Source organism: Herpailurus yagouaroundi, unplaced genomic scaffold (genome assembly GCF_014898765.1).
Source record: "Herpailurus yagouaroundi ecotype Mexico unplaced genomic scaffold, PumYag 188, whole genome shotgun sequence".
In the NCBI taxonomy this organism is placed as follows: domain Eukaryota; kingdom Metazoa; phylum Chordata; class Mammalia; order Carnivora; family Felidae; genus Herpailurus; species Herpailurus yagouaroundi.
The window spans coordinates 32,252,237-32,264,659 of record NW_024412419.1 but is presented as its reverse complement, the minus strand read 5'-3'; the positions used below and the strand labels follow the sequence as shown (position 1 = coordinate 32,264,659).

Below are 12,423 nucleotides of genomic sequence, written 5' to 3'. Positions count from 1 at the left end.
TATATTAACTTCTAGCTTTTGAGTAGAATAGTATTTTTAAGTGTTTTACTTCTAGCTAATATAAAACACTGAAATTTCCAAATTTATAGAAGTTTGCAAAGTTAAGTGTGTTCGCATTTAAATTGACAAGACTGTTTTACTTTTTTAAAAAGTCAAAATTTTGAAAAAAAAATTCCTTTTATTAATATCTTGAGGAATAAAATGCGAGTGTTGGTTTTGGAAGTGTTGTGGCCGAGTTTTTTGACATTTTTCTTTTCTATCTTCTTTTGAAACTTAATTGAATATTTTAACATATGTGATTAAAGTGCACGACTGGTGTAACCGGAATCCACAAGCAGTTTTCATGAGCTGTGATTTACAGTACACACAGCTTAGTATTAATTCCTAGCTTATTTGGGCTCTTCTGGACGGGGTCTCACTGAACGTGTTACAGGCAACGTGGGATGTGTTTCTGATCGACCATCTATGAACTCATGAAACATGAAAGCAGTTAATTTTTTAAGGTCTTTTCCAGCCCAAATGTACTTTGAGTCCTCACTACCATAATAACAGATCAAGTTGCCACTTGTTTTTACAATTATTCATCTGCTCTTTTTGGTTTGTCTCGGTTGGTTGGTTAGATATGTTTATTGGAGGACACACAATGCAAGTTGGGCTGAAACAAAGGCTAAAATTTAACTTGCACATTTTTATTATATTGTACAGAATTATAATAAAAGACAATGGCTATAATTAAGAAAACTTAATATCTGATAAGCACCACTTACACACATTTTTTAGGTTATGGGTTGGTCAGAAACCTAAAAAAACAGGAAAAAAAAGAAAGAAAAGAAAAAGAAAAACTGGCTTAACCTTACTTAATTCAGACTTTACTGTGGCCGCAACCAACCTGATCCCTAATAGACTATACTTTCCACCATGTTATAGTGACTCATCCAAGGCAAATTTTTCTTCATGATTAAAATGTAACAATTTTTACTATGTGTATCAAATAATAAAAATAAAGAGAATTTCTTGCTTGGTTTGAATTTCCAGTAGTATAAATGGCTTGTTCATCATTGGGCACACGCAAGTTTACTATGAAGACTTTAGCAGAGGAATTTTTTTCTCTTATTGAAATAGGTAATAAACTCTGACTATAGATAAACTTCCATTTTAATGCATAGACTTTAGTATATAGTTAGATACTGGGCATAATCATTTTAAGTTTTTAGCAAAATCCAGTCATTAGTCTACTGGTGTTGTGTGCTCTGTAAAGAAAAGCTTTCTGGGAGAAAAAACTTAATTTAGGTTAATTAGAAAATGCTTCACTGTTGCTTAGAAGATTGCCACAGGGTCTTCTTATGTGGAATCTGATTTATACTTGTCTCTCAGATGCAATATTTCTGGACATCGAGTAAGTCACTAGCTACATCAGAACTTTGGAATTCATTTCAAATGCCGTGGGGCGTGGGAGCATTATCTACTTAGGGCATTCTGAATCTGGGAAGAATAGGAAGAGACTTTCTTCCTTACCTACCTTAAGAAAGCACAGAGCAATGTACATAAAGAAGCAGCGATGAGAGGAGGACTTTTACTTCTGTTTCTAAAGTACAAATTAATTATTGAGACTTTCAACAGCATGAGTAAAGAGATGTGTGGTAATGGTGTGTGTGGTTTGATCGTCTTGTTTTAGAGAAATGAGGTGACCGTGAAATAGGGAAAATTTAGAACTGACATTACATGGAAATAAAAGCTTTTCATGTTTGAAGTGTGGGAAAAAGGTGTTTCCCATGCATGATGAACTTCTCTTTTCTAGAAAATGGTGTTGAAAAAACTTAAGCCTGTTGATATTTTTCTTTATTTACTGGTATTTTATGCCCTTCTAGAAAATCCTCAAAAACCTAAATTAGATTTCTTTTGCATTCATGGCCTATATAAGTTAAGTTTGGGTGTCTTAACTTTAAAAAACAAATCTCTTGAACAATTTTTGATCTATAGGGCAGTACTGTTCTATTTTTAAACTCTCTGATAACTTTTTTAAAGTGTTTGTGCGTCAGCATAGCGTCTGTTTCCTTTTTTAAGGAATTCAAGAGTGATTGTTTATAAACCCTTGTTGAGGAGCTTATTGTTTCTGGTGGCTTTTTAAATGGCTGTATTAGAGGGAGAATTATCACATGAACAGACATCCTGATTAACAGTGTTTCACTACGGTGGTGGGGGAAGGGGCGTTCTTTACATAAATAGCTCCATAGAACAAATATTTCATAAATTTCATTGACCTTACCAAATAAAATGTCAAGTGTCAATCAATATAGGTACCTAAGAAAAAAGGATTGGATTATCACCTCAACTTTAGTACGTTATATTCTGAACATTAACGTAGGATAGTATATTCTGAGTTCCTAAGATTCTGATGAATTGTGCAATGAAGTATTATCAAAGGATAGTTTTCGAGTTAGGGAGACAAGGCAGCTGGAAGACCAGCAGAAAATAGTCCCTGCAGCTTGTGTTTGAAACAACCTGGACCTAGCCCAGGAATCTGCTGGTACAGCCGGCAGGCGTTTGCATGGCAAGCTGCATCGAGGGAAGGAAGCAGACCAGCTAGTGAGCCTGGTGGAAATCTTAACTGCAGGGATAGGAGGATCTAGTAGAAGACAACGTTACGTAAAATGATTGAAGAAGAAAAACCACAAGGAAGTTTGCATCATCGCTCACGCTGAAATCCATTTGGGATTATGTTTGAGAAAGAGGCTTCTGGAATTTACATCCACAATCAAGTGATAAACAGACAAAGAGACTATCAAAATAGCCAAGTTTCGTGTTCTCCACAAGTATTTGCACTTAGGTTTTAAAACCAAAGCAGGCCTGGCTTTTGTATTTTCATGCATTTGCCTTCCAGCTGTCTATGCAACACCGTTTTATAACACAGGTGGGCAGAGGCCCCTCCACAGCCGGGAGAGCCAGCGTAAGACTTAGCTTTGATGGTTGCCTGTACTCTGCGTTCTCACAAAAGTACACAGCCTGTCCTTACTGAGGAGTATTTTTAAGATATTGAATTATCTGAGTCCTTTACATCATCTGTAAGATCACGGTTTCTAGGGGTTAGTGTGACATAGTACATGTTGGAATCACCTAAGTGGGGAAATTGATAGAGGTAAAAATAGCTTCTGGACTATCTACCCTTCTTTCGTGTAAAGTTTCAAGTACAGGTGTTATGTCCTCTCCATACAAGTTTTTCACTCATTAGCAATTTTGCACTGCTTTAGACTAAAAATGGATTCTATAAATTATACAAGCCTGGGAATATATGCAGCCTTTCAGATATTTTTTGAAAGTACTTAAACTTTTGCCAAATTTTTTTGGTTTATTTTTAGCTTCTGCTGGTTTTTGTTTGTTTTGTTTCGTTTTGGCAAGACTGCTTTTACTTCTGATGAAGCTAAAAAACAACTTAAACTTGAGTCACTTTAGAATGTAGTACAACAGTGACGATTGTGGGAGTGTTTATCTCACTGCCCGCTTCAGAAACTCCTTTTCTGAAGACTGTACAGGAAGGCACAGCAGCTACTTCCTAAAATCTGGAAGAAGGCTTAACAAGAATTACAGAATCACAATTAGACTGCTGATTTTTCAGTGATTTTCCTAGTGCCTTAAACCAAGATTAGCTGAGTACAGCTATATTCTAAATTAATCATTTATGTAAGTTTTCTATAATGATTACATAACTCATGGAACCATTCTTTATATTTATATGTCACAGCTGCAGAAACCTTAAAGGATCCTTTAATCCAGCGAGGTTATGTGTGACACAGTAGAAAAAGGCATAAAACTAGAAATCGCACAATCTAGACTCTCTGCCATTCTACTGTGTAACCTTGGATGAGTCTTAGCTACTTCTGTCATATGTAGAAAGGGAAAACAACAGCCCCACTCACTTCACAGAAGTCATATGGAATAAATTATGTGAATGCTCTTTGCGAACGTTACATAACAGATATCAGGAATTGGTTTGATCCCCGTGTGACTGATGTGGCACCAAGGCCTAGCACGACTTTCCCAGCATTGTCATCAGTTACTCAAGTACTGAAATGACCAGAAGTTGTGGTAGAAGATGAGAAGGCAATTTTAAAGTAGTTTGCCTTTAAAAATAGGCAATTTTCTTAAAAAACAATTCATCTAGAACTTGCTTTTGTTCTGTTTTTCAACTTAAAAGTACCTTTGATATCCCACAACTTTTTAACCTAACTCAGTTGGCATCTGAGAAGAAATGGATCTGAATATTAATTTTAGGCTTTTAGACCAAAATAAATTTTTTTTTTAATTTTTTAAAAAGGAGGGGTCAGCCTAAATTTAGAACACAGCTCAGGGATTCTAGGGACACTCTTTTGTACCATGTGTCTGGGCTCTCTCTCCATTAGTGACAGCTCAGCATCTATAGTGGCCACTACTTTGGATTCCTAAACATAGGATGTTTTGAGTAGCCTCACCTTACAAATAGATTTGCAGAACAGGAAGTAGATTCTTGAAAGGGAGGATTGTGATGAAACCGATATAAATCTCTGTTTTAAAATCTTGTACAGCCTTCTGTTTTAAAATCTTTTCTTCTGGATGAGACATTAGTCTTTAACGTTTGAGGAACTCTGTAACTGAAGACAAACAATAAGATACCAACAGAGAGGAAATTACTAAAGGATTGTATATATTTAAATTACCTTTATCAGTAACCCACTGTAGACTTGGAAGGCAAAGGAGAAGAGGGACATTTAAAACCAGTATGTTTTTATTCTGTAAATTTTCTTTAATTTATAAAAGCATTATAAATTCAAGGTTGTCTGATATTTAAATCAGTTCATTATCTTGATGACCACATTTACCAATAGATTAGAAATAGACTTCTATTTTTATGATAAATCCATTCATTTGCTTTGCTGGGGGAGTTAATATATTTTCATTATTTTATGTTAAGGCTAAATTTAGAGTGGTTCTTAATCAGACGGAATCAGCCTAAGTAGAAATTTTCCACACAAATGAACGCTGAATCTTAGTAAATCCTATCTGAATAAAAGATATTGTACTTAGAAAGGATCCACAAAGGTACTCACTATTCTCAGTGAATTTATCATTAAATTAGAGCTTACCGGTCCGTAATGTAAAATAGGAAAAGGATCTTCCCAATAGAAAAGTTAATGAATTCTCCCCTCCCTCTTTTTGAAGACTTACAACTAAATGTGGACATTGATGAAATTTGAGTTATAGAAGTGCGTGATTTTTTTTTTTTTTTCCATTGTGGGAAGATGTCTCTCCCCCTCTTTACACAGAAGATGACAGACCAGGTCTCTTGTGCTGATGACAGCAGCCTTTCTCCACAACTTGGGAGAATACTGTCTAGGAGAGACTGGAGTAGGCCAGGCCTGGGGAAGTGATGACATTCAGTCAGCCTCCTGATTTACTTCATGGAGATGTGAATGCAAAGTAGGTCCTCTCTTGGAAGGGGCTGGAGACCCCTGCTCGTATGATGAAACTCTTATTGTGACTACTTGAAATAAAAGGGATTAAGTTGTGAATAGAACCAAATCAACATTCTCACACATTTAAGAGTTTTAATAACTTACAGGTATGTGTAAGCTTCTTTTAGCAGCTTTAATTAAAACCTCTAGCAAATCATTTAGAAAGTGTATTTAGCTTAATCTAGAACATTGTAGTATCCAGTTTTTAGTCGTATGCTCTGTTAATGTGATTTAAAGAAATCTAGATAACTGATCCTAGGTAGACAGTCTGGACGTCAGAAGAAGTACTGGGCTATTGCTGTGGCCTTTCTCTTTCTGTTTGTCTTTCTCAAGAGAAAGAAGCCAACCAGAGATGCTCTAAGATCCAGGTAGCAGGTGGGGAGCTTGTGTTGCGTGCTCTTTGCCTTTCTTCCTTTTGCATTCCTGCAGCCGATGAGGAGTTTCAGTTCAGCTAGTCACAGTGTACAGAAGTCAAGAAATAAGCTGTTACAGAATCCTAGTATCAATGGTTTTGCCACTAATTTAGGAAGTGCTCAAGCTAGCAGTTTGTTATAAAGTCCAAAGCATTCTATGTGGTCAAAACATTTTGGGAATTTCAAAACTGACTGTTTTTCATCTCTCTTGAAAATGTTTTAATAATAGCTTTAATCATTCTGAACCAAAGATTTTAATAAGATATTTTTCCTTTTTCTTCTTAGATCCCAATTTTGTTCGGACATTTCTTACAACATACAGATCCTTTTGTAAACCTCAAGAACTACTGAGTCTTATAATAGAAAGGTCTGTTAATGTAAAATGTGTAAATTCTTTTTTTTTTTTTTAAAGAGAGTGAGCTAAGATCCTACATGTCTCTCAGAAATAAATTGTATGAGCTTCAAATTGTAGTTCGTGAGTACTTTTTTAAGAAATAAAATCTCTTAGATGAGCATTTATTTTATAATAATCTTGTGGTTTTCATTTATTAAAGTATAAAAATAAGCATTCTTTTTTATATGGTAACTATGAAATTGCATATTTATGGAATTATTCAAGTTAAAGAACTATATAAAAATGTATATTTTAGACTCTGGATTTTGGACTTTTATATAGTTTTATTATATAGTTAAAGAACTATATAAAAATGTATATTTTAGACTTCTAAATTTTGATGATTTAGATGTTCTAAACAGAATTTTTCAAATATACCACATGTTGAATACAATGGAGCTTGTCAGTGAACAAATACATTATATAATCGAGAAGTGTTTCAGCCAATCAGAGAGCAGTCTACTTTTTAAGGAATACCCTTAAGGGTAAAGTTTTATGTTAGCTGATTGAGTGATTACACAGCCAAAAATAAACATCAGTCCCATAACTTTATAATCACATCTATTTTTAGACTTTGCATGTATTCTTTATTCTTAACTATGTTTCTAGGTTTGTTTTTGTTGTCAAGTATTAATTTCTTTTTTAGAAATTAAGATCAGTAGAAGTCTTACTTATTTTCACCGATGTGTGTGTGTCTTTAGTAATTTTTTACAGCGCTCTCTTGATTGTGCTGACTGGTGAAAAGGTTTGTAGTTTTCTATTTGAATAACTTGATATTATTAGTATTTTCATTAGTTTGTTCTCTTTTATGTTAGGTTTGAAATTCCAGAGCCTGAGCCAACAGAAGCTGATCGCATAGCTATAGAGAATGGAGATCAACCCTTGAGTGCAGAACTAAAAAGGTTTAGGAAAGAATACATACAGCCTGTACAACTGCGGTAAGCAGTAATTAAATAACTGAAGGCATTAAGTCTGTACTGAATTTTTGTTCCAGTAAGAATTACTGTTTTAATTTTTGTGATTCATTGTGATAAACATTTATGCCTGAGTTCCCATGTAATTCAGTTATTCTTCTTTGTTAATGCCATAGAGTATTAAATGTATGTCGGCATTGGGTAGAGCACCATTTCTATGATTTTGAAAGAGACGCAGATCTTTTGCAGCGAATGGAAGAGTTTATTGGAACAGTAAGAGGTATGGTTTTTTTAAGTGCCTGGTTTCATATGTAATAAAAGTACCTTTTGGTGACTCTCAGTTGATGTCATTGTTCAGTGTTGTTAAGAGTTGTTTCTAAGTGGCAGCATAACCATTTGAAAAAGTTAAAAATTTTCACCAAACAACATTTTGACCTACAAATTGCTCAATAATCACCCTGCTGACCCAATGTATTTGCATTTAGGAAATCCACTTACTGATCATTTTGGAATTGGACAGAAAAAGTCTCGATTTATTCTGTCTCTCCACTTATCTGAAGGTCTGTGTCCCAGAAGACAATTAGGAAGCAGTGTGCCATTGTAACACCACTGATGGAAACTGACGAGGCCCCAGTTAGGTGAACAGTTAGGAAACTGACTACACCCAGTTAGGTGTATCAGAGAGGCAGCAGAGCAGACTGAACCGAGAGCCAAGAAGCAAGAGTTCTCTTCTGAACACTGCCACTCACCAGATACAGGACTTTGGGCCAAGCCACTTTGATTCTTTAGACTTGGGTTTCCTCATCAGTAACATAAGGAGTAAGGCTTGATGTTTTCAAAGTCTCCCCTCTAGTTTTAAGGATTCTGTGATCGTATAGGTCTAAGAATGACCTAGACAAACTTGTTTCTAATTGCCCTTGTGCACTCTAAAGGAGAATCAGAAAGTAAAGAGTTAAATAGTAGTACTTTCATGCATAATACAAAACAAAGCCACATCAAAAACTCGCACTAAAATGAAGGCATGGATCCTCTGGTACTGTTTGGTTTATAAAATGCAACATTAATAAGATTAATAGTGACTATGAATTGTCTGTACTTCTAAATCTCATCTGTGTAAGATCTATCTTATGGAGAATTATAATATTTTGAACTGACGTTCAGAAGAGTAAAGGTGAAAAATGTCTATGAATAAATTACTTTCTAATTTTATTTAGAAGGGATGTAGAAGAATATATACCAGACTATTAACAGCAGTTACCCATGTGAAGAAGAATGAGATTAGGATAGGGAACAGGGAATGGTAAAGAGGAACTTCCATTTTTTTTTTTTATTTTGATCATTTGAACCTTGTAATAGCAAATATATATTCAACTATCACTGGTATGATTTTAAAATATTTTAAAAGAATAAAATATTGAGTGAAAAGTATTTAAATGTTATTTAAAATGTAATGTATTTCAGGTAAAGCAATGAAAAAATGGGTTGAATCCATCACTAAAATAATCCAAAGGAAAAAAATTGCAAGAGACAATGGACCAGGTCATAATATTACATTTCAGAGTTCACCTCCCACAGTTGAGTGGCATATAAGCAGGCCTGGGCACATAGAGACTTTTGACCTGCTCACCTTACACCCAATAGAAATTGCTCGACAACTCACTTTACTTGAATCAGATCTATATCGGTATGTAATTTGACATTCAAGCTGAAAAATCATTTCCAAGGAGTTGATTTTTTAAATGAAATACTGTTTTCTGCCTTATAGGAATGTTATAAGACCTAAGTGAGCTAGTATATGAAGGGGAGTAGTAATAAAGCCTGATGTATAGAAGGCCACCTCTTCTCTCACTCCTACCTGGTAAAGCTGAGTGCAGCGTGTGACTTTACCAGTCGTGGCTGGGTATGCTTGGGCAACTTTAACCTTCATGTGAAACTTTTATCCCTTTGTCCCTTAGCTTCCTCAAGGTTAAAATGGATCTAATAATGGTACCTATTCTTGGGGCTGTTGTGAGATTGAAAACAGTCAATATATAACATACAGTGCTTAGCCCAGCACAGAGTAAGGGCTCAGTAAGTTAGCTACTGCCCTTGTAGTTGTAAACTTAAGTCATGGCCCGTCACAGCCTTTTTTAGTTTTTCTACATTGATGTAACTACTGTCTCAAAAAGTGTCCGTTTTTGCTTGTTTGTTTGTTTTAAATGGGGACTAGTTAGGATTGCAAACTTTTGAAATAACTAAATGAAAAAAAAAGGAACTAAATGTATAGATCTCCTCCCACCCCAAAGATCATCACTATTCCCAAAAACCAATATTAGAATCTATTTTATTTCCCTTTATTTACCAAAAGATGGTAGGGTTTCCCTCCCTCCTTTAGAAGAAAAAAAAGATTTCTGAATTACAGTGATTACTATATCCTCATTGAACTGATTATTGTAACAGGTATCATTATTTAAAAGAACAATCCCCGATTACATTGTCACCCTAATTTGTTAAATAATCTTTGTTAAGTGCTAGGAAAGATGTTATGAAAAAATCTCAATGTTGCCCAAAGCAAAATGCTACTATAAAGCAATAATAAAAGTACACAAATATATGCATAAAAATATTTTTTTAATCTATAGAAAAATACACATAATTATAATTAGTTGTGATATGTTGTTTTCATAAACCTTTCTATTGGTGTAAAAACAAAAGGTTTATATGGGAGTTTAGTTTTATTTATCTCATTTACTTAGTAAAACAGTATGCTACAGGGAAAAGGATCATGGAGAATTATGTCTTGATGATTTCAGAGCTGTACAGCCATCAGAATTAGTTGGAAGCGTGTGGACAAAAGAAGACAAAGAAATTAATTCTCCTAATCTCCTAAAAATGATCCGGCACACCACTAACCTCACTCTGTGGTTTGAGAAGTAAGTGTTACTGACACTCTCGCATTTCGGAGCAGTCAGCTATTATGATTTTAAATGCAATTCTATTTTTATGTGTCTTGCGTCCTTTTTTTGTTCTCTGTCCCTCCTTTCTTTTGCACTGAGTGAATACTTTCCTAATGTAGCACTTTTATTTCATTAATGATTTTTTTCATTATATCTTTTGGGGGGTTTTTTAGTGAATGCTTTAAGGTTTACCAGAGACAGCTTATCAGAATCCACTTCAGATTTCTCCTAGCTTAATCCCAGTGATAGAAGTGTTCCTCCTGTATAGCTCTGTTCCCTGTCTTCCTTTTTTCTGGCACTACTGTCATACATACTACATATAATTAATGATGCAAATCTAACAATACATGTGGCAATTATTGCTTTCCCCTTTGTTATTTTCTTAGCCCATTACAGCTTTGCTCTTCCCCACCTCCTTTGTCTGGTTATTGGCAATTTATTCTATATGTATATCTTATAGGCCCAACAGTACGTTACGTTCACATTATTTTATACAGTTGCTTTTTAAATCAGTTAAGAGAAGCAATGAGAAAAAAACAGGCATTTATCCTGTCTCCTATAATCACATAATTACTTTTACCGCCGCTCTTTGTTTTCATGGACTGGTGTTAGCATCTGGGGTTCTTTGCTTTCAGCCTGAAGAACTTCCATTACTATCTCTCGTACGGTGGGTTTGCTAGCAACAAATTCTCTCCGTTTCTGTTCACCTGGGAAAGTCTTTATTTTGCCTTCGCTTTTGAACAACAGCTCTGTCTCCAAGTTAATTAATTTTTTCTTCTGGTGGTTCAAAAATTGAGCCCCTTTAGTAAATTTATTTTAAACTGTCGTATTTTTCAGTTTGAGTTGCCAGTTGTTATTGCTGTGTCTTTTATGATACTTTCTTCTGCACATTGTCATTATATCTTTCTTTACTTTTTAAATCATGCCTTCTTTCCTTTAGTTCTGTGAACACATTCATAATGGCTACTTTGAAATCATTTTCTGTTAAATCTGACATCTGGTCCCTCTCACAGGCAATGATTGTTCCCTGCTTTTATTCCCCCGGTGAACGGATCATACAATAGTCCCCCCTTATCCACAGAGGACCCTCACTGGATGCCTGAAACCACAGACAGTACCAAACCCCTTATACTGTTTTTTAATTGTTCAATACTAACAATAACAGAACAGTTATGACAGTATACTGTAACAAAGGTATGTGAATGTGGTCTCTCTCTCAAAATATCTTACTGCACTGTACTCACCCTTCTTGTGATGATGTGAGATGATACAATGCCTACATGATGAGATGAAGTGAGGTGAACGCTTTAGGCACTGTGATATTAGCGGTATGCTACTAAATGACCTTACGACACCTCAAAAGGAAGCTATCTGTGGTATCATAGTTGACTGCTGGGTAACTGAAACTGGGGAAAACAAAACAGTAGATGAGGGGACACTACTGTACTTTCTTGTTTCTTTGCATGCCTGGTAATTCTTTGTTGGACACTTGCTGTTGTAGCAACTTGTGGGTCCTGCCCCTCCGACTCCCCACCACCCAGAGCTTGTTCCTTTAGTGACTAGCTGGATTCTTCTCGACAAGCCTATCCTCCAGCTCCCTCCACACTTAGATGTTAAGCTGAGAAGTTCCTCTTCTGAGAGGTACTGTTTTGGGTATGTCCACGGTCACTCCAAGAAGGCAGCAGGAGAGGTAGTGCTTTCTTTCACTCCTGTCCTGACCACATCCAGCTGTTAAACTCTGCTAATTGCCAGCTGGTTGCTCTATTGTTTTCAGCAATTTCCCTAGTGGTATAAATGGCTCTGCAAACTAATCCAACCAATTGTGACTCCTTTTAAGGAGTGGTTTCTTTTTTTTTTTATGTTTTTTTTTTTTCAACGTTTATTTATTTTTTTTGGGACAGAGAGAGACAGAGCATGAACGGGGGAGGGGCAGAGAGAGAGGGAGACACAGAATCGGAAACAGGCTCCAGGCTCTGAGCCATCAGCCCAGAGCCTGACGTGGGGCTCGAACTCACGGACCGCGAGATCGTGACCTGGCTGAAGTCAGACGCTTAACCGACTGCGCCACCCAGGCGCCCCTAAGGAGTGGTTTCTTAGGTTTCTGATATTTGTTCTGACCCTTGGAAGTCTTGTCCCAGCTCTTATTCCCTGGTTCTCTCCTGCAGACTAGTCAACCAACAATTGTTAGATCCAAGAATCTTACCATTGCCCTGCACCACAACCTTCACTGTTTTGTGTGTGTGTGTGTGTGTGTGTGTGTGTGTGTGTGTGTGTGTGTGT

At 35.9% G+C, this 12,423-nt stretch overlaps 1 protein-coding gene across 3 annotated transcripts in view; it reads left to right on the top strand.

The window, feature by feature from the left end:
• Positions 1 to 12,423, top strand: part of SOS1 (SOS Ras/Rac guanine nucleotide exchange factor 1) — a 151,140-nt gene that overhangs the window by 110,420 nt on the left and 28,297 nt on the right. For all 3 annotated transcript variants that reach the window (XM_040496577.1, XM_040496575.1, XM_040496576.1), the window contains 5 exons: positions 6,185 to 6,266; positions 7,109 to 7,231; positions 7,384 to 7,487; positions 8,669 to 8,891; positions 10,000 to 10,119. In XM_040496577.1, coding sequence (XP_040352511.1) covers positions 6,185 to 6,266; positions 7,109 to 7,231; positions 7,384 to 7,487; positions 8,669 to 8,891; positions 10,000 to 10,119 — 652 coding nt within the window. The remainder of the gene's footprint in view (positions 1 to 6,184; positions 6,267 to 7,108; positions 7,232 to 7,383; positions 7,488 to 8,668; positions 8,892 to 9,999; positions 10,120 to 12,423) is intronic.